Here is a 22,090-nt window from a genome sequence, read left to right as displayed (position 1 = left end):
CACTCCTGCCTAGGCACACAGAGACACACACAGGGACCCTGGGGTGCATCCAGTTCAACCCTGGTGGAGAGCCAGGGCAGACAGACCTGAATAAGCTCGGCAGCCGGCTTCCTCCTTTTCTCAAAGTGCTTCTGGCGGTGCTGCTCCTGCACCTTGAGTGCCAGCCCGGACCCCAGGATGCCCTAGTGGGAGAAGTCGGAGAGTTCAGATGGGAAGAAGTGGGGAGCCCCTCCCTTCCTTCTCGAGGGAGAAGGGAGCTGGTGAAGTGGAGTAGGCCTTGAAGTCAGGAAGCCCCTGGGTTCCAATCGTGACTCTGCCACTGGCCAGCTGGCCCTGGGCAAGTCTCTTATCCTTAAAGCATCCTAGCTTCTGCATTGGGAAGTGGGATCCCAGTAACGATCTCATAAAATCATTATTAAGAAAAAAGCGAGATAAGGTATGGAAAATGCCTAGCAAGGGGTCTGGCACAGAGTAGGTGCCCAGGAATGTTAACTGAATTTTTTAAATATTTTGGCTGCGTGACTGTCACTTGAGTTTTGCTCTAGCTGGAATTTTCCAAAATTGTGATCTGTTTTGACATTCAGGTCACACTTGCATAGGGATTAAAGAGTTAGAGGCACACACTTTTCAAGCTGAAAGAACCCAGAGAGCATGTAACACTCCTACCACCTCTCACCTGCTTTACAGATGAGGAAACTGAGGTTCAGAAAAGTCAGATACCCAAGGCCAAATAGCTCATAAGGAATAGACAGGGCAGGGCCGCCCATGCAGAGAGAACATCCCCAGCAGAAGCACAGAAGATGGAGGGGAGGCAGAGAGACTGTTATTCAAGAAGGTTCTCTTCTTGCTTGGTGTGATCAAGAGCAGATTTTAGTACCAGCCCAACCTGGAATGAATTCCTGATTCCACAACCCAATAGCCACATGACTATGGGAAATTTAGTAACCTACTTAAGCATCTGGTTTTCTTATTTGGAAAATGGAGATGAATACACTATTGAACTCATCGTGTTGTTGTGAAGATGAAATGCATAATATTTGTAAAGCATTTGGCCTGATACCAGTGCACAGTGAGTTCAACAAAAGACATCGGTTATGTTGTTATTATTACATTTCTGGGCTCTGGGCTTTGGAGAAGTTACTGTAATGCCCAAGACACCTTGCTCTTTAGGGAAGTGCATTTTTTTACACAAACTAGTAAATGATGGGGCAAGGGAGGGAGTTCACGTACAGGAAGGGCCTACTATGTGCAAGGCACTGGGAACACAAGTCACCAGCTCCTGTGGGAGGTAGACATGAAAGCATGCAACCCCAGCAATGGGCCAGAAATGTCTTTATGGAGCTATGTTCAGAGATGGTGGTGGTTGTGTGCCGTTGAGTCAATTCTGACTCATAGTGACACCAAATGACAGAGTAGAACTGCCCATAGGGTTTCCTACTGTAATCTTTATGATCACTAGGTCTTTTCTCCCATGGAGTGGCTAGGTGAGTTCCAACAGCCAAGCTTTTGGTTAGCAGCCAAGTGCTTAACCATTGCACCACCAGGGCTCCTTACATGTCCAGAGGAGGGAGGGACTACCTTGCTCAAAGAAGGTAACACTGAAACTGGGTCTTGGAAGAGGAGAAGAAGATGTTGGCCAGGCAGCATGGAGGAAGGCTTGTTCCTGGAGAAGGGAACTGCACAGGCACCTGGCTATTCAGGATGGCTATTGAGTTGATAGGCTGGAACGGAGGGTGTGAAAGGATGGATATGGGGTGGGAGATGAGGCTGGAAAGTTGAGCTGGGGCCATGCAGGGAGGGCTCTTCCATGCCACTCAAGAGAACATTAAAGGTACTTACCGCTGGAAGGGCAAAAAAGGAAACACCAATTAAGGAAAAGGTGGCTGCAATCAGACGGCCCTCCCATGTTTTGGGCGTCTTGTCTCCATAACCAATGGTGGCCAGTGTGATCTGAAGAGAGAAGAATTCAGACATGGCGTTCTTCAGGGAGAGTGATGTCAGTGGCATGTCAACTGAGCTCAGTCTACAGCCCTTTGTCCCAACTTGGATGCTGCTCCCATTTAAAACAGGGCTCCCACAGGGGAAAAGGGACCAAATACCGAGTCATTTATATGGGAATCTTGGAACCACAACCTGTTTACAAGTCAAGGACTTCCTACCTATAGTCAGTCAGTAAACAAATATTTCAATAATTGCAAACGTGTACATGTATTTAGGTGTATGTTTATTTGTATAGGTGTGATTTTATGTATGGCCATGCTTCCAAATACATGTATGTTTGGGAGTGTATTTGTATGTATTATGTCTGTGTGGAAACCCTGGTGGCATAGTGGTTAAGTGCTATGGCCACTAACCAAAGGATTGGCAGTTTGAATGCGCCAGGCGCTCCTTGGAAACTCTGTGGGGCAGGGTCGCTATGAGTCGGAATCGACTCGACGGCACTGGGTTTATGTCTATGTGTGTGCATGCATCTATCAGTCTAATGTCTGCACATGTATACGTTCTTGTGCATTGTATAGTCCTGTGGGTGTTTACATGTGTATGTTATCAGTACACATGCACTTATGAGTATGTATCTGCATGTGAAAAGCAGGATAAGATTGTGGCCTCTGGAGCCTGGCTGCCTGAGTTCAAATCCCACTCTACCATTTACTGGCTGAGAAATCTTGAATTAGTTACTTAACCTCTTCAAATCTCAGTTTCTCCATTTGTAAAAAGGAGATAAAGATGGGAGTTGTTTGACTCTAAAATATGTTAATATAAAGTGCTTAGAGCAGTACCCCCAGTACACTTAAACAAGCCTTCAATAAATGCTGGCTTTGGTCCCGTGGGTCTGGGGCTGTGCATAGTCTAGGCATGCAGGTCTAGCCCAGGCATGTCTACAAGTCTATGTGCACACGTGTGTATCTGACACTGTGTCAGTTTGCATATGCATGTCTTTGTTGTTGTTGTTGTTGTTGTTAGCTGCTGTTGAAAAGGCTGTGACTCATGGCGACATTATGTATAATGGAATGAAACATTGCCTGGTCCTGTACCATCTCCATGACTGTTGGTAGGTCTGAGCCCGTTGTTGCATGGCTCAGCCTATGGTAACAGCCTGTAACTAGTGAGGCAAAGTCTCCAAGGGACCATGGAACTGGACTGTTCCAAGCCCTGTCTTCTTGTAAACACTGTGGAAAAGCCCATTCCAGGTGCATGCCCCACTGGGGGGAATTTCTGGCCGCAGGCTCAGAGATGGAGGGGCAGAGCTCTCACTGTGATTTTGGGCAGCTGAGCAGAAGGCAGCTGTCCGAGTAAGCATGCCCATGCTCCTCTCACCGCCTCTCTCTGCTCCAACAGGTAATCCACAAGGTCAACCTCCAAGGTGGGGACTCACCAGGCCCCACCAGAGGGCATCTGCATAGGTCTCGAACTCCTCTTTCATCTCTTCTCCCTGTGCATCCACCTCAGGCACGTCTTTCTCGACCAGGTAGACAAGAAATGAAGAAAGGATGAGTGTGAGGAACCCGATGTACCAGGCGGTGATGAGCTCCTGGAAGAGGAAGGGGTGGACGAGGGAGGTCGTGGTCAGTGGGCAGCCATGGGGGGCCAGTGGGATATGGACACACTTGAGTGGAGCCCAGGTTTCTCCTTCCCCAGCTCTGTGACTCTGAACAAGTTACTCAACTTCTCTGAGCTTCATTTCCCATCACTGTAAAATGGAATCAGCAATTCTGTCATTATACCCATTGCTAATTCTTATTACGTGGTAAGTGGCACCACCCGTGTGGGATTCTAGAAGAAGAGGCAAGTTGCTGCCTCAGGGTGGCCTCGAGATCACAGCTCAAGAGGCTTCCAGGGGAGGAACTGGCCGCTGACCCTCAGACTAGGCTCAGGACTCAAGTAGCCCCATTGCTTCGGAGTTGATTCTGGCCCATAGCAACCCTACAGGACAGGGTAGAACTGCCCCATGGGGTGTCCCAGGCTGTGATCTTTACAGAAGTACACCGCCATGTCTTTCTCCTGCAGAGTGGCTGGTGGGTTCGAACTGCTGACCTTTCCGTTAGCAGCTGAGTGCTTAACCACTGTGCCACCAGGACTAGATTCTATGTAGAATGGAGCAGAGCAAAGAAGCTAAAACAAGGGAGAGCTAGCGTGGCAGAACGGACAGTGCTATGGACCCAGCCCTGCCTGCCAACAACTTCTTGTGTGACCCCGGGCAAATTATCACCATCCCTTGCCTTAGTTTCCCTATTTTTAAAATGAAGGGACAGGCCTACAGCGTTTCTGAAAGTGTGGCGTGTCTATCACTGGGTGGAGGCAGATAAACAGTTTTCATTTTAAATTAGTGTCATATTAACATAAATCATATTAAAAATAAATATAGCTAACACATGAAAGCTGTGATTTCGTGGATATCGTCACATGACAGGCAGGGATATACGACTAAGTAAACGGGAGTGAGTTCATTTGAAGAAAATGTGAAGCGATTCCAAGGACGGTACAGAGATACGGCAAAGATCAGCAACTCACTGATGTTTCCAAACCCTGCTGGGGACGATCCCAAAGGCCTCAACCTTCTTTTTTGCTCTCTTTTGATCCCGATTTCAAGGTTTTGCAGAAAGAGGAACTGTGCTGAGTCTCAGGTAGGTAGGGTGGGAGAACCTCGCGGGTACCGAAGGTTGAGCCTGTCACGCTGGCTGAGTCCTCCCAGAGAGCAAGGCTGCTGGGCTTCACCTCTCTGTCAGTGGCAGTCAGCTGGCCCCCCGGGGCAATGGCATCTCCCTGTCTTCCCTGCTGTCTTTGCTCACTTTGCTCCTGCTGCCTGGACTGCCCTTTCCTGATAGGACCAACCAGAGAGCATCAAGTCATCTTCAGGCACATGTCACCTCCATTACGAAATCATTCTTGATGTCTGCATCCCCAGCCAGAGCTAGAGTTCACCTCCATTTCCTTGACACCTTCACGATTTTCCAAACAAAAAACCAGCTGCCATCAAGTCAACTCGGACTCACGATGACCCCACGTGCTTCAGAGTAAACTGTGCTCTACCAGGCCTGTCTTCTGAGGTACCTCTGGGTAGACTGGAACCTCCACCCTTTTGGCTACCGGCAAGCATGTTAACCATCTCAACTACCCAGGGACTGTCTTTCCTAGACAGAGCAGATTGCCCCAGTAAAAAGTACAGCCTAGAAAACCCTATGAGGTCAGCTCTACTCTGTCACGTGGGGTGGCTATGAGTCCAGGTCAACTGAATATCACCTAACAATAATCTGTATGGAAGCAGTTTGACAGGCCTTACTTCCCTCTAGCTTTGGAGTGGGTTCAGACTGTCAACCTTTAGGTTAGCAGAGAATTTCAAACCACTTGTGCCACCCAGGGACCTCTGTTAGTTTATTAAGAGAGGATAGGATAGTTGCCAATGTGGAGACCAAGTGTGTACCAACTCTGTGCTTTGAAGTAATTTAAAAGGCTGTTCATGGTAACTCTGACCTTACAGTTCTCATAATGGGTTTGTGGAGGAGCCTGCTGCCGACCCTCCATATCCACAGGCTCCCCGACATGCCTGAGCCTCCCTTACAGTCAGGTTGGGCTGCTTGAGAAGACAATGTACAGTATTATAATGACATGTGCAAGGACCTAGAGATAGAAAACCAAAAGGGAAGAACACACTTGGTATTTCTCAAGTTGAAAGAAATGAAGAAAAAACTCAAGCTTTGAGTTGCAATACTGAAGGATTCTATGGGGAAAATATTAAATAACACAGGAAGCATCAAAAGAAGATGGAAGGAATACACAGAGTCACTGTACCAAAAAAAGTCATCAACATTCAACCATTTCAGGAGGTACCATATGATCAAAAACCAATAGTACTGAAGGAAGAGGTCCAAGCTGCCCTGACAGCACTGGCGAAAAACAAGGTTCCAGGAATTGACTGAATACCAACTGAGATGTTTCAACAAACAGATGAGCCCTGCAAGTGCTGACTTATCTATGCCAAGAACTTTGGAAGACAGCTACCTGGCCAACTGACTCGAAGAGATCCATTCCAAAAAAAGGCAATCCAAGAGAATGCGGAAGTTAATTATTAATATCACACACAAGTAAAATTTTGCTAAAGATAATTCAAAAGTGGTTGCAGCGGTACATCAAAAGGCAACTGCCAGAACTTCAAGCCAGACTCAGAAGAGGATGTGGAACCAGGGATATCATTGCTGATGTCAGATGGATCCTGGCTGAAAGCAGAGAATACCAGAGAGATGTCTACCCGTGTTTTATTGACTATGCAAAGGCATCCGACTGTGTGGATCGTAGCAAATTATGGATAACATTACGAAGAATGGAATTCCAGAGCACTTAATTGTGCTCATGCAGAACCTGTACATAGACCAAGAGGGAGTTGTTCTAACAGAACAAGGGGGTACTGTGTGGTTTAAAGCCAAGAAAGGTGTGCATCAGGGTTGTATGCTTTCACCATACTTATTAAATCTGCATGCTGAGCAAATAATATGAGAAGCTGAACTACATAAAGAAGAACTCAGTATCAGGATTGGAGGAAGACTCATTAACAACCTGTGATATGCAGATGACACAATCTTGTTTGCTGGAAGTGAAGAAGGCTTGAAGCACTTAGATGAAAATCAAAGACCACTGCCTTCAGTATGGATTACACCTCAACATAAAGAAAACAAAAATCCTCACAACTGGACCAATAAGCAACATCATGATAAATGGAGAAAAGGTTGAAGTTGTCAAGGATTTCATTTGACTTGGATCCACAATCAGTGACCATGGAAGCAGCAGTCAAGAAATCAAACAACACATTGCACTGGGCAAATCTGCTACAAAAGACGTCTTTAATGTGTTAAAAAGCAAAGATGTTACTTTAAGGACTAAGGTGCGTCTGACCCAAGCCACGGTGTTTTCAATGACCTCATATGCATGGGAAAGCTGGACAATGAATAAGGAAGACAGAAGAACTGATGCCTTTGAATGGTGGTGTTGGTGAAGAACACTGAATATACCACGGACTGCCAGAAGAAAGAACAAATCTGTCTTGGAAGAAGTGCATCCAAAATGCTCAGTAGAAGCAAGGCTGGTGAGACTTTGTCTCATACAGTTTGGACATGTTATCAGGAGGGGGCAGTCCCTGGAGAAGGACATCATGCTTGATAAAGTAGAGGGTCAGCAGAAAAGAGGAAGACTCTCAACGAGATGGATTAAGACAGCAGCTGAAACAATGGGCTCAAGCATAACAATGATTGAGAGGGTGGTGCAGGACCAGACCATGTCTCATTCTGTTGTACACAGGCCTGGTATGAGTCAGAACGAACCTGACAGCCCCTAACGACAACAATAACATGCAGGAGACCTAGGTTCCATTGCCGGCCAGCGCAGCTCATGTGCAGACACCACCTACCTGTCAGTGGAGGCTTGCATGTTGCTACGATGCTGAACAGTTTTCAACAGAGCTTCCAGACTAAGACAGGCTAGGAAGAAAGGCCTGGCGATTGACTTTCAAAAACCAGCCATTGAAAACTCACAATGGTCTGATGCCCAACCGACCATGGGGATGGTGCTGGACTGGGCAGCTTTTCTGTTGTTTGTGAGGTCCTCATGAGTTGGGGTGACTTGCAACAGTAGGCTGGTCACTCAGTTGGGCCCCACAGCAGCATCAGCATCACCTGGGAGCTTGGGAGCAATGCAGAATCTCAGAGCACACCCCAGACTTGTTGGGTCAGGATCTGCACTTCAACAGGATGCCCAAGAGATTCCTGTTCCCAATGGAGTTTGAGAAGCAGTGGTCTGTAGTTTCTCAGCACACAGCTCACCCTCTGAGCCCAGCCTCCAAAGCTCCTGCTCTGCTACACCCCATCATTTCCCCAGAGAGCCTTCCATTTGTCTCTCTCGCTCTCTCTGGATTTATGATGTGCACAGGCACCTCCCACTGGATCCCGCAGCTCAACCCTGCATTAGGCGGTATGCCAGCAGCAGCATCACAACTCTTTGAGAGGTTTACCAGATGGTCAACACCATGCATTGTGGCAAATCTGGTGGGTGGGCTATAGTGTTATACAGAAAAGAAATTCAAATTCAATACTTCTGGGATGGATTCCAAGGAGTCTTGGTTGTACAGTGGTTGAAGCCCTGGGGCTGCTAACGGAAAGATCATTGGTTCAAACCCACCAGCCACTCTACGGAAGAAAGATGTGGCAGTCTGCTCTGTGAAGATTACAGCCTTGGAGCCCTGTGGAGCAGTTCTACTCGGGCCTATGGAGTCATTATGAGTCAGAATCGACTCAATGGCAGTGGGTTTTGTGGAATTTGGAATGTACTCCACAAATCCGCTTGCTTACTAAACACCCCAGACAAAGTTGATGTTAAGAAACACCATCAGCTGACTAAATAATAATAGCTAACATTCATGGGGAGTCTCTGGATGGTGCAAACTGTTAAAGCGCTCTGCTGCTAACTGAAAGTTGGAGGTTCGAGTCCCCTCAGCAGCAGCTCAGAAGAAAGGCCTGGCTATCTGCTTCCAATAAAACCCTATGGAGCACAGTTCTACTCTGACGCATATGGGGTCTCCATGAGTCGGCTTCGACTTGACAACAACTGGGCCTGGTAACATGCACGGAGCACTTTATACGGACTAGGCACCGTGCTCCATCCAAATTATCACAGCAACCATGTCAAATACCCCCTATTAAGGTTGAGGAAACAGAGGCTCAGAGAAGCAACTTGTCTCAGCTCTTGCAGTTAGTAAACGGGAAAGCTAGACTCCAACCCAGGCGAATGCTCCAGTCCTTAACTCCTAACACGCCTGTCCCCTGAAGTGACTGGCCAGCTCCCTTCTGGAGATGTGTTCAGCAGGGGGCCCTTGGGGGAGGTGGGGTGTAGAGTTGGTAAGCACTTTCTCTCTCTGCCTTCAGTCTCGGTTGAACCCAGCCTCCCCACAGACACGTGGTTTTGTCTCAGAGTTCTGCCCACCTGGCCTCAACCATCTTTTCTCAGGGATTCCATCGCAAACATTCAAATGTCGCCAGTAATTACATGGTAATACTCAGCAGACACTGGGAATCTATTCTTAACCAAGGGAACACAGGATGAGGACCCAAGCCAGCCATTTTTAGCTTCAGTTTCCACAGAAGCTGTGAATCATCTCTGTTCCGTCGGTACAAGGCAATGGCTGAGCCCAGGAAGATGTTGTTAATATGTCTTCCGGTGAAGGAGAAACAGAAGGTCAAGAGCAGGAAAGAGCTCTGGAAAGAAAGCTCTGACATCAACGGTTCTGTGGTCAGAGGCTGCACAGGCAGGAAGAAAATGTTTATGGCAAGAAACTGGATTCGAAGGTGAGCGACTGTTGAGTCAATTCCGGCTCGTAGTGGCTCTATAGGAAGGAGTGGGACTGTCCCACAGGGTTTCCAAAGCTGTAAATCCTAACGCACGCAGGCTGCCACGTCTTTTTGCAGAGCTGCTGGTGGTTTCGAACCACCGACCCTTTGGTTAGTAGCCGAGTGCTTTAACCACTGCACCACCAGGGCTTAGAGAGACTCCCAGGTGGTTTAAATTGTTATTTAATTTTACATATTTACTTGTGCGGTTTGTGAAGAAGAGCATATTTAGTACCATAAACCCCAGTGTTAATGAGCACCTACTGTTCACCAGGCACCTAAACGCACTTTTTCTCTTGTGAGCAGCCAGGAGGGTGCACATTTTACCACTGAGGAAACTCGTGAAAACTCAACAGCCTCCTTACGGTCTTTCAGCCAGAAGGTGATAGGGCCTGGCTCCTGAGCGCATCTTCACTCTACTAAGAGGTACAATCTCACAGGAAACTGCCCCGAACACATCTGAGTGTGGATCCCCAGACGTGAGAACCCTGCAGTGGTGGGGGACGTTTCGGGGTTGTCCAGTTGGTGGTGGCATAGAAAAGGTAACACTTCTAAGGAAAACTCTGAGTTCCCAAAGGTCAAATTGCCCCCAGGCTCACTGCCTTCGGTCCAGTTCCCTAGAAGCGGAACCTGAGGCAAGGGTTTCCAAAACCCCAAAAGATCCATTGCCGATTTGTTGATTTCCACTCATAGTAGCTTTGTAGAACAAAGTGGAACTGCCCCATAGGGTTTCTAAGGCTGTAAATCTTTACAGAGGCAGACTGCCACATCTTTCTCCCAAGGAGTAGTTGGCAAGCTCAAACTGCCAAACTTTTTGGTGAGCAGCCAAGCACTTAACCACTGCACAAACAGAGCTCCTATAGGCAAGGGTTTAGGTCCATGTAATTTATTTGCATATGATTTCTGAGGTGTGATCTCAGGAGAGAGAGTGAGGAAAGCCAGGTAGAGCAAAGCAATGAGGTGGTCTTAGCTGGAGTCTTCTGTAGCCTGATCCTGGTGGAGCTCTGGAGTGGGCATTGTACCATGAATCAAGGCATCCTGTTAGCCATTGGCCATGGGCTTCCCTGGTGTTGGGGGAGAAAGTGGGGCAACATAATCTCCCAGTCAAGGCGTTTCTCATTGTGCTCAGGGCAATTCTTCAGGGAAGGGGGCAGCTGGGAGTTTTAGCAGCCAACATTCGTAGCAGCTGGGGGGTAGTGCGCCTTCTCAATAAAGGGGATCTTGGTGGGACACTGGCACCACCCACAACATCCACCAAAGTTGGCACAAGAAGATACTCTCTTGGGTGAGGATGCAGCCACCCCACAGCCCTGACTTTATGGCTCTGAGGAACACCTCGAGGCAAGGGGAGGGGTCCCCTCTCTCTGACTTCTCCTGCACTGGACTCTGAGCGGTGCTGTCTGTCTGAGCTGAGATGCAGGATTTTCCTCCATCTCTCCAGGGTCCAGCTAAGGCAGGAAAGTTAAAGCAGAGTTGTTCCAGAGGCTTGGGGTTAACAACAGGAAGAAACACAGAAAGTACCATGAATTTAGATAAAATGGGTCTGGTTGCCTGGGTTTCCACACCCACTCAGCCGCGTGGGACTCTGGGAAGAGACAGGACTGAATCCCTGGGCTCCTAGCTCCCCGTCTGCCTTGGAGAGGGACTACTGAGCATGGCCTCTGGAGCTGGGCTGCCTGGGTTCGGGTCCCACTTGGGCAGATGACTGCTTTTTTTTTGTCTGCTTCCTTATCAGAGCAACGACTAACAACAGTGTCTAACTCATGGGATGAGCTGGTCCCTGTCAAACACTGTAAATTCTAGGCTTTATGAAATAATGATAGCAATTACTTTTTTATTTTTACCAATTTATTTAATCTAACACCAGCCCTGTGAGGTAGGTCTTTTTTAAAAAAGAGGAAAACAAGACCCAAAGGGGTTTAAAAAAAATTCCCCAAAGTCACACAGGTAGAGTTTGGATTCCAATCAGTGTGTCGCTCAAACCCTTCCCTCCTGTCTCATGCTGCCTTGCATTAGCTTATTCCATCCTTTCAACAACGCAGACGCATACATATGATCCTCCCCGTTTTACAGATGAGGAAACTGAGGGTCAAAGAGGGTTGAGTGACTTGGCCAAAGTAGTTTGCATATGGTAGAGGAGGACTGGAGTCCAGAACACTTGCACACACTCCACCTTCTCTCTCTTCCTCCTCCTCCTCACGGTCCTCACTGTCATTGTCATCAGGGGTGGTGGAACCACCCCTCCTCTGGAGACATTGGAATGGAGGGTGCAGCGGAAGGGGACAGGCTGTGGGGAAGCCACGTGGCCGGCAGGATCGCCATGGCACTTACTTTGCTGTGCGCGCAGATGGCGGAGCCCAGGAGCTTCCACGTGCCGCCCCGCCGGTCCATCCGCAGCATGCGCAGGATCTGCAGGAAGCGCAGGCTTCTCAGGGAGGTGGCCAGGACATTGCCCTGGTTTCCCACGGCAACCACCGGCACAGAGGCAATCAGCACAAAGATGTCTGGGAAAGAGGGCAGAGAGGGCGGTGGGGAGAGGGAAAGGTCAGGCGGAGGCAGTGGCGTCAGCATGGCACTGTCCGCGGGCAGGTGAGGTGTGCTAAGCCTTGCTGCCTTGGGTCTTTGTGCCAACGCACATGGTGAGTGTTCTTGTTCTCCAGAGACAGAGCAAAATGCAGACTCTGAAGGCGAGGGCCTCCCAAGGCCACGTGGAGGAAGTGGTCAGGGCCCCAGGCCCTCAGGATGGCCCTTGTGGTTCGCTCTCAGGTAGGAGGGGATTGGGGTGGCTCAGGCAGCAGAGGTGAGACGTGAAGCTCAACCACTGTTTTTATGCAGGCTTCCCCTAAAAGAAGGAGCCCTGGTAGCGCAGTGGTTAAAGTGCTTGGCTTCTAATTGAAAAGTCAGCAGTTCAAACCCACCGGCCACTCCTTGGGAGAAAAGACCTTGCAGTCTGCTCACGTAAAGTTTACAGCCTAGGAAACCCTATGGGGCAGTTCTAAAACACCCACTGTGGTCAAGTCAATTCTGACTCATAGCGACCCTATGGGACAGAGTAGGATTGGCTTATAGGGTTTCCAAGGAGAGGCTGGTGGATTTGAACTGTTGACCCTTTGGTTAGCAGCCAGGTTCTTAACTACTGCGCCACGGTGCAGTTCTACTCTTTCCTGTGTGGTTGCTATGAGTCGGAATTGACTCCATGGCAATGTGTTTGGGTTTGGTCCCCTAAAAGGATCATGTGAGTCAGGGAGTTGGGTGCAGGTACTTTATTGGGAGATGATCCCAGGAAGGAGAGTGAGGGAGTGGGGAAGGGAAATGGAAAGAGAAAGTGTCACTGTAAGGGTGTCACCAAGGTCACTGCTGAGTCCTCTGAGCTGCCCACAGATGCCTCCAAAGACAGTCCACATGAAAGGCAGGAAGTTGGGACGTGCGTATCAGCTCCTGCCCCTACTGGTTGAAGGTCACTCAGGGGTGTTAATGCCCCACACTTCTGAGCCGCACTGGCCGAGTGACAGCCCTTAGCTTGAGAGGAGGCACTGCAGTAGGTTGCGGAAAGATGAGATGTCCACCTGTGACGTGGGACGCTGGTACCATGGTGGGTGACCTCGAGTGGTCTACCACAGTCATGACTGAAATCAGAGGGGGGCCAAGGGCAGGGGACGCTTCTGCCAGGGCTAAGCTGGCTTCTGAAGTCAAATAGTAGTCTACTGTGGAAGACAGGATGACCTGGTCTCTTCTTAATTCCCTTCAATGGCACCCGATATCCATATGAATTATCTCCTCTCTACTGCAGAAGGTTAGTAGGTAAAAAGGACACCGTGGTTTAGTAAATTCGGGAAAAACACGAAGAGATTTCTCTATTGCAGGACTTCTCAGAGCCTTTAATATGTTAATATGCACCATGGCTCTCAACTATACAAATGAAGTTCAACCTTTCTCCAAAGAATTTAACCACAGACTTTTTTTTTGCAAGGCATCAGGATTCCAAGGAACACAATTAAGAGAAAAGTTTAACTACAAGACAAAGTCAAAGCTCCTCGAAGGTCTCTGTGACCTGAGCGACCTTCTAGATGCATCTCTTGCCACCCCCTTCCCCCTTAAACTTTTACCCACTGGTTGGGAGAAGCATGTGTGGTTTGCTGAGCACAGAGGATACCTCCGTGCCTTTGCACATGCTGGTCTCTTAGTTTTGAATATGTTCCTCAATTTTTCTGCCTGACAATTCTTCCAAGAGGTGAGACAAATGCCACCTCCTCTGGGAAGTCCTCCTGGATTGCCCTTGAAAATAACTGCATCACCTGAACTCCCAATATACCTTGTTTAGACTTCCACATTAACTGCCTGAGAGCAGGGGCTGCTGAGTTCCACAGCTTGGAGCAGAGCCTGGCACACAGCAATCCCACAGTAAATGCTTGTACAAGGGATGAAGGAAGGGAACTAAGGAAGAAGAGCTCTTGATATATGGCATTGTAACTGTCTTGGTGGGCAGGGCTCTCAGCTTGCTCATGTCTATCTGCAGGGCCTAGTGTACTCCCTGGCCCTTATCAAATGTTTACTAAGTGTTTGATGAAAGAATAATGGTCCTTGCTATGGACTGAATTGTGTCTCCTCAAAACGTGAATTGAAATCCTGGCTCCTACACCTGTAAATGATCCTGTCTGGAAATAGGGTTTTCTTTGTCGTGTTAATTAGGTCATACCTGAGTAGGATGGGTTCTAAATCCTATCACTTCTGAGTTATAAAAAGAGTGGTGTGGATACAGACACACAGGCAGGGTAAAGACAGAGGCCATTGAGGACCATCTACAAGCCAAGGAGCCAAGGACAACTGGGATGGTGACACGGAACCCACCAGGTCAAGGCCCTGATTTGGACTTCTAGCCTTCAGAACGATGAGAAAACAAATGTCTGTTCTTTAAAGCCACCACGTGTGGCATTTGTGTTACTACAGCCATGGGGAATTGAGGGTCCTTTCTATACAAAACCTCTTTTCCAAAGGTTCTAAAACCTAGTGATTAGAAATGAATTCTCGTTATCAACCGTCTTAGAAAATAAAGTGCTCCTGGGAGTTCTCCATTATCATTTATCAACATTTTAGTGTAATTAGCTTCTCAAAAAGCTTATTATTTTGGATAATAATACTGTGTAATATCTGTACACAATTTTCCCATCCTTGAGTTATGCAAAGCAGGTATTATTTGAGTCCCCATTTCACAGATGACAAAACTGAAGCTTAGAGAAGTGGTTTGCCTGGAATTCACAGTAAGCTAGTGGCAGAGCCAAGACTCTACCACACTCTTCTGAGGCCACATCAAGTCTGATGGGGGTAGTGGGTTGGAGGCGGAGGCCTGGTTCAGCAACATTGAATGTCTGGAGGGGCTGTGTACCCAGCAGGAGGCAGGGCAGGAAGAGAGGTCTGTTATCCGATTCCTCTGATCCTCAGTTCCTCACCTGTAAAATGGGGATGATACCAACTTCACAGGGTGGTTATGAGGATTAAAGAAAATAGCAGTCCCAGTGCCAAGCAGGTGCTCAATAGATCACAGCAGTTGCTGCTGTCGTTGTAATCATTTGAGGACACAGGATCAAACGCTGTCCATAATTTGGCCAAGGACCCATTCTAAGAAGGATGGAAGCTCCTGATTTGCTTTCTGAAGGTGGGGGGAGGGTATGAAGGAAATGGAACTGGCCACAAAGCAGCAAATCTGATAAGTAGCCGTGCACCTAAAGGTTTCTCCCCAGATGCACACTGGAAGGAGGAAAAGAAGTTCCAGGGAGAGAGTGGGCGGGGGGGTGGTGGTCAAGGAGAAAAGGCTCTGTAGCGCCACACAGGTGCCCAGCTCTGGACTCAACCCACGGATTGCAGTGGGATGCTCAGATGGCAACCCATGGGTTCACGCTGCACCAGTAGGGATACACGAGAGCTCCTGCCATCAAAATACCTGAACCTGGATGGAGGTGCCTCAGTGACATCTGCCAGAAGCCACCTGTGGATCAGGGCACAAGCAGGGGGAGGGCACAGCTGCTAGAGTCACCCAGACCTGGGTGTCATGACAGAATCAGCTGCTTACTGACTGTATGAAACCGGAAAATGACCAAGCTCTGTGAGCCTCAGTTTCCACCTCTGTAAAATGGGCATAATGTAGTCCTGTAGAAGAGATTCTCAACCAGCAATGGCACCCCCAGCCAGTCTAGAAATGCACAAACAACGTCAGTTGTCACATGACTGGGGGGCTGCTAGCCTAGAGACTGGGGATTCTCCACATCCTGCAACCCAAATGCCAAGAGTGCCCCCCACCCCCATAGAGAAGCACCCCCTGTTATAAACATCCTTGTGAGGATTAGCCACGGGGGGAGGAATTCCGCTCCAGAAGGCTGGCACTGGTCCCCCTCATCGGGCCCGATCAGGGAGGCTGCGTGATCTCCCAGAAGAATGTCGGCTTGCTTAACATTTCCTCAGAGAAATAACGCGCCAAAAGAAGGCCTGTGTAGGGGGGTGGGGCCCTGGGGCCGCCCCTGACTCAGGGACCTGGGCTTACCTAGCATGCACAGGGGCTTCCTGGCGAACTTCAGGCGTCCCCGCCAGCCTTTGTATCGGCAGCAACATCCGGCAGCCCAGATCCTCAAAGCAAACTCGGCTCCGAAGATGAAAATAGCAAATGTCTCCTGCATTGAGGACCATGTGGAGAGACACTGATTAACGGGGACCCCCAGAACCACTGACGTCGCTGTTGCTGTTTCGGTGGCAGAGGTGGCTAGGGCTGGGGGAGAAGACCTGGTTGGTCTCCCCCATTCGGGTTTGGATAGCTCCTGTCTTCGTTCAGCTGTTCTAACTGTCCCTAACATTGCTAAGCCTTGCAAAGTGATGATCTACTCTTTCTTCTAGGTTTTTGTTCCAAAAAGTCATATATATATATATATATATATATATATATATATATATATATATATATATATATATATATTGAATAAAACTTTCCTTTAGTGTACTAAAAGCCCTTAAAACTCCACTTAGGTTGACAAGAGGGCTATCAATGGAACACAGTCTGTGCGTCCCAGCTGGTGTCTGCCCCCTGGTGTTGCTAATCGTGGCTGATGGTTACTAAGCCCCCTCCTGGGCCAGCCACCACCCTAAGGGCTTTATAATATTACCCTTGTTTTACATTTTGAGAAACCAAGGCGCAGAGGGGTTAAAAACTTCTCAGGGCCTTTCAGTTAGAAAGGGGCAGAGGAGTGGTGCAGTCATCAGCCTCCAGCGCCTGCGCATTTAAACACTCGCTGGGTGGTGCACACTCAGCTCCTAACTGAAAGGTCGGCAGTTCGAATCCACTCAGAGGCACCTCAGGAGAAAGGCCTGATGATCTACTTCCAAAATATCTCAGCCACCGAAAACCCCATGGAGCACAGTTCTACTCTGACACGTGTGGAGTCGCCAGGAGTTGGAACGGTTTGATGGCAGCTGCTTTGTTTGTTTGCTTATGCTGCCTTCCAGGACACTGGGTCCCTCCCACACCTCCCTTGATGATCAGGACCTTTGTCTCTGACTCTTTGGTGACCTCTTAGGACCTCTGGGGAGTTGTTACTCTACAGAAATCCCCAAAACCGAGTTCCTGGAACTGGGTTGTTTCCCAAGATTCAACCACTCAGGTTTCCTCTTGGGTTGTGTGGATTACAATGCCCTCCCTCAGAACAAATCTGCTAGCTGGCTCCATGGATGCTGCACTCAGTGGGAGGCTAAGCTTCTGCTATTTTATGAACCCTAAATGGGCGGGGTGAGTCCTTGGGTAGTGCAAATGGTTAACGTGCTCAGCTGCTAACCAAAAGGTGGGCGGTCCCTGCAGAGGTACCTCGAAAGAAAGGCCTGGCAAACTACTTTTGGAAAATCAGCCACTGAAAATCTGTGAAGCACGGTTCTACTCCGACAGACAGTGGTTGCCATGAGTCAGAGCTAACTGAGGGGCCAGCATCCCTTCCCTGTGTAGGGTGTGGGGCCTTACCTCATGTGGTCAACATCACCCTGAAGAGGCAGCGCTGACACCTAAACCAGCAAGGGTGTGGTCATTCCAGGGCCAGGTGACCAGTGTGGTCACTGGGCTGGGGGCGGAGCGAGCCTTTCCTGGAGCCTCCTCTGGGCTAGGCTCTGATGCTGGACCCAGCCCGTTAGCGTTTGCTCCTCGCTTGATGGGAAACTGAGAGTTAGGGGCATTAGGCAAACTGCCTCAAATTTCCAACCTGCTCTCTTTCCACCACACCCACTGATGGAGAACAGAGAGCGAAAACAGGCAGGGTGGTCCCTGTGTGCAGAGAGGGAGGATTAGAGGTTTTACGTAGAAATGGAATTTTGTACTTGGCCTTGAACGGAGTAAGAGATCCTGAGGATGCAGGGAGTAGGATAATAAGGAGAAAGAAAAAGCCCAGGTAGATTTTAGGACAGAACGTGCCTTTGTGTGAACTTACAGAGGACTGGGAGCTGCATGTTATTTAAATAATGGGTGTGGGATTTTGCTTTGACCTTGTTGCTGCCCCCTTATCTTTAATCTAAAACCAAAAAAACCAAACCCAGTGCCGTCGAGTCGATTCCGACTCATAGTGACCCTACAAAACGGAGTAGAACTGCCCCATAGTTTCCAAGGAGCACTTGGCGGATTCGAACTGCCAACCCTTTGGTTAGCAGCCATTGCACTTAACCACTACGCCACCAGGGTTTCCATCTTTAATCTAGGTATAGCAAATCTTCGTCACAAATGCTGTTTCTGACTGCCTCTGTGCCTGGGCTAGCTGCCTTCAAGTCAGCCACCACCCTCAACCACCCCCCCTCCGCCGACTCATGGCAACCCCATGCACAACGGGATCTGGCCTATTGTGATCCACAGGATTTTCATTGGCAGGTTTTTTGGAAGTAGGTCACCAGGTCTTTCTTCCCAGTCCCTCTTAGTCTAGAAGTTTTGTTGACCTACTCAGCATCATGGCAACATGCAAGCCTCCACTGACAGAGGGGCGCTGGCTGTGCGTGAGGTGCACCAGCCGGGAATCAAACATGGTCTCCTGCATGGAAAACAAAAAGTTTACCAGTGAACCACCACTGCCCCCATGCCCAGGATCTCAGGAACTGATCAGGCCCTGACTTGGCTGGAAACTCTAGCAGCCACTGCTTGTCAGGCAGTGTCGGCCCCCAGGGTGCCCTTCCTGGCATTGCTGTGGGAACCCAACCACAAGCGTCCATCCCAAACACAGCAGGGTTGGCAGCCTCACCAGTAAGAGCAGCCAGTCCCCCGAGACAGTCTCGTACTCCTTGAATGTGGTCAGGACCGCCAGTATCAAGCACCCCAGGACGATCAGGAACCTGTAGGGGAAGGAAGAAAGAGATTGTTATGGGTTGAATTGTCCCCCAAAATACGTGGTGTAAATCCTAACCTCTGTGCCTGTGGTTATAATCCCATAGGATTATAGGCCGTGTTTGTTATATAAATGAGATAGGATTAGTATAGGGTGTGCCTTAAATCAATCTCTTTTGAGGTATAAAAGAGATTAAAGAAGCAAGCTAGCAAGCAGAGATGGGGAAGATAGATGTCAAGACACATGGAGACCTCCAAGGAACCAGGAAGCAGAAGCTGAAAAGACAAGGACCTTCCTCTAGGACCAACAGAGAGAAAGCCTCCCCCTAGAGCGTACACTCTGAATTCCAACTTCTAGCTTCCTAAACTGTGAGAAAATAAATTTCTGTTTGTTAAAGCCACCCACTTGTGGTATTTCTGTTATCGCAGCACTAAGACAGAGACTAAGGAACCTTCTAGTCCTTAGCCTGCAGCTCACAGTTTGAGACCGGGATGAATCAGCGAGGATGAGGCTCCTGGTTCCGCAGGACATTCATTACGTTACATGTCATCTCATTCGGTCGTCACAGCCAACCTGTGAGGCACACAGGTACTGTCTCCCAGGTAAAGAGAAGAAGGCCGAGAGAAGTTAAGTGATGTGAACACTTCACCAGCTAGAGAGCAGAAGCACTGGAATTCTAACTCGGATCAACCTGGCTCCAACCCTAGAGCTGCAGATCACTGAAAGAAAAGTTCCTGCAAGGGTACCAAGAAGTTAATTGTGTGTCCTGTGCAGATAGGACTATGAGTTTCAAATACAGGTAAATGTTCTTAATATAAAGAGAACACAATTCATCCCAAAGACTGACCAATTCAGAGAAGCCTTCTGTTACTGGGCAGTAGTACCATCCTTTTCACAGTCAATGACCAGGAAAGGGAATACCTTTTCCAAGCGTGTTCTTCAGAGTTGTTTTGGAATTACAATGCACTCTTCATGCTGGAAAGACAAGGAACCTCCATGCTGAACATTGCTGAATGCTGGTCCTTGAAAGGTCATAGAGAGGTCATCTGGTCCGTGCCCCTGCCTCCAGGCAGGCGCAAACCACAAACCATCCTTTGTCCTGTGCCTATGTTCACGTCCATGGTTCATTGTTTCAGCAAACAACAGTTTACCCTCTTATGGAGAATCATTGGTTCAGTGCTAAGTATCAGGTCCTTTGAGTGTTTAAGAGGGAATTAATAAGCCAGGGTCTATAAGTGAGTCTTGGTAGCACACACCCCAAGGTCTCCTACTCCAGGTAATCTGACTCGCAGCTCTACTAGGTTGCAATCCGTGCTTTTTGGGCTTGCCTATGACAGAATGTAAGGAGCCCTGGTGGCACAACAGTTAAGCACTCAGCTGCTAACCAAAAAGTTGGTGCTTCAAACCTACCTAGTGGCTCTCCAGGAGAAAGACTTGGCAATCCGCTTCCGTAAAGTTCATAGCCATGAAAACCCTATGAGGAGTTCTGCCCTGTCACATGGGTCCGAATCCACTGGACCCCACCCAACAGCAACATGGAAGTGGGCACCCATTCACTCATTCGTTTATTCACATATTCATTCAACATTTATACAGCAGGCACTGGGGACACAGCACTGGAGTTCTTTGATGAATGAACTTATGTGTCCTCACAAGCTCACAATCCAGACAAATAGAAAGCTGTCCCATGGCGTGATGAGGACCATGATGTCAGGAGGAGTGGCTGTTCTTCAGCCACCAGCTCATCTCTGGCCAGCCAACGTGGAAACAAGCAGAAAACGTAACCATTTTCAGATGATTCTACAAGTTCACACTCTAGTTGGCTCAAGACTTTATTTTATTCATTCTTAGGCTCTGGAGATAAGCCCTGGGATAGAGTCTTCTTCCTCCTTTTACAAACTGTGTGATCTTCGACAAGTTTCATAACCTCTCTGTCTTGGTTTTACCACCTGTAAAAGGGATCCAATCAAAGTACCCATGCCCAAGATTATCCAGTGATATAATCCATGTCAAGCGCTTAGACGAGAGCCTGGCAGATAGCATTTAATAAATGCTAGCTATTATTTTTATTGTTATTTATTATTAATTTAGTGAGTGATTCTTTTGTGCCAGGCATAGTACTGTTTTTAAGACACAAATATGACTAAAACCTAGCTCTCATTTCTGATGACTACCTAGCCCAGTGAGGGGCAGAGAAACAAATAATTACAGGACACTGTGGCTGATATTATGATCCAAGTGTCCGAGTGCAGGGTGGGAAGCCTCCAGTAGGCTGTAGTCAAGGGGCGGGAAGGATATTCTAGGCTTATAGCTACCAGTTGTCATTGAGTTGACTCCAACTCATGGCGACTCCCGGTGTGTCAGAGGAGTACTGTGCTCCATAGGATTTTCAATTTTTAAAAATGTTTTCAGAAGTAGATCTCCAGGTCTTTCTTCCAAGGCACCTCTGGGTGGACTCAAACCTCCAACCTTTCAGTTAGCAGCTGAGTGTGTTAACTGTTTGCACCCCCGAGGGACTCCTAGAGTTGACCATATCCAGGACAGTTCCCATTTGACATGCGTTGTCCTGGAGTGAGGTGTTCCGGACATAGTCAACAGCCCATTCAGAAGCAGAGACAGCAAACATTCACAAATTCAGAGCCAGTTCTATCTTTTCCCTTAGCAAGGAGTGTAGGCCCTTCATGATCTGGCTTGGCCCTCTTCACAGCCTCCTCTGCTCTGCTTCCCAACTCCCAGGCCAGTCATACCAAATGACTAGCACGTCCTCAAACTCTCCGAGCACCTGCTGTCTGTCTCCATGCTCTTCTTCTCTGCCTCCCCTCCCACACACCATCAAGGCCTCGGCAGCTTCTCTCCCATTTTGCCTTGAGAGCCTTCCCCGAGCCCAGCTGATTTCACAAAGCTCGCCTGTGGGATGGTTCCCAGGGCGCCCTGAGGCACTTCAGTTACAGCACTTATCGCAACCCATCGTTATTTTGTAATTGTTTACTTGCGTTGTGTAGTAAATAAAAAATAAATAAATTTTTTTTCTTAATGCCTGGCATTAGAATATCTCTGAGAGTCGGAACTGTGTTTGTCTAGTGAAAATGCTTTGTCTAATGAAATACTGATCCAGGTAAAGCAGAAGTTATAACTCTAAACTAGGCACAAGATTACTAAACTACTCGACCATAAAAATGAACTGGAAGTTGGAGATGGGCTGGGTGTTGAGGGCCAGGAATAACAAAAAGGAAGAGAAGACGATACGGCTTAGCCACACAGTAAAGAGTTTTTAAGAAAAAAAAATCATCTAATACTTTGTTTTCAGTTTGTGTTTTTGCCATAAAAGTCACCAACCACAGCCTGTAGTGGGTGACTTTGTCTTTAGTTGTCATCAAAGAATGGAGC

At 48.3% G+C, this 22,090-nt stretch overlaps 1 protein-coding gene across 1 annotated transcript in view; it reads right to left on the bottom strand.

Moving 5' to 3' along the window:
- The window catches only part of KCNQ3 (potassium voltage-gated channel subfamily Q member 3), a 362,080-nt gene that overhangs the window by 42,354 nt on the left and 297,636 nt on the right, over window positions 1-22,090 (bottom strand). Inside the window, exons 2-7 of the mRNA XM_049853758.1 lie at window positions 18,620-18,710; window positions 15,907-16,033; window positions 11,703-11,875; window positions 3,377-3,532; window positions 1,840-1,950; window positions 87-182 (exon numbers count right to left, since the gene is read on the bottom strand). Of these exons, the coding sequence (XP_049709715.1) occupies window positions 87-182; window positions 1,840-1,950; window positions 3,377-3,532; window positions 11,703-11,875; window positions 15,907-16,033; window positions 18,620-18,710 (754 nt within the window). The remainder of the gene's footprint in view (window positions 1-86; window positions 183-1,839; window positions 1,951-3,376; window positions 3,533-11,702; window positions 11,876-15,906; window positions 16,034-18,619; window positions 18,711-22,090) is intronic.

The sequence above is a fragment of the Elephas maximus genome, chromosome 15, assembly GCF_024166365.1.
Source record: "Elephas maximus indicus isolate mEleMax1 chromosome 15, mEleMax1 primary haplotype, whole genome shotgun sequence".
Taxonomy (NCBI): Eukaryota; Metazoa; Chordata; class Mammalia; order Proboscidea; family Elephantidae; genus Elephas; species Elephas maximus.
The sequence above is the reverse complement of the archived record's forward strand: the minus strand, read 5'-3'. Positions and strand labels throughout refer to the sequence as shown.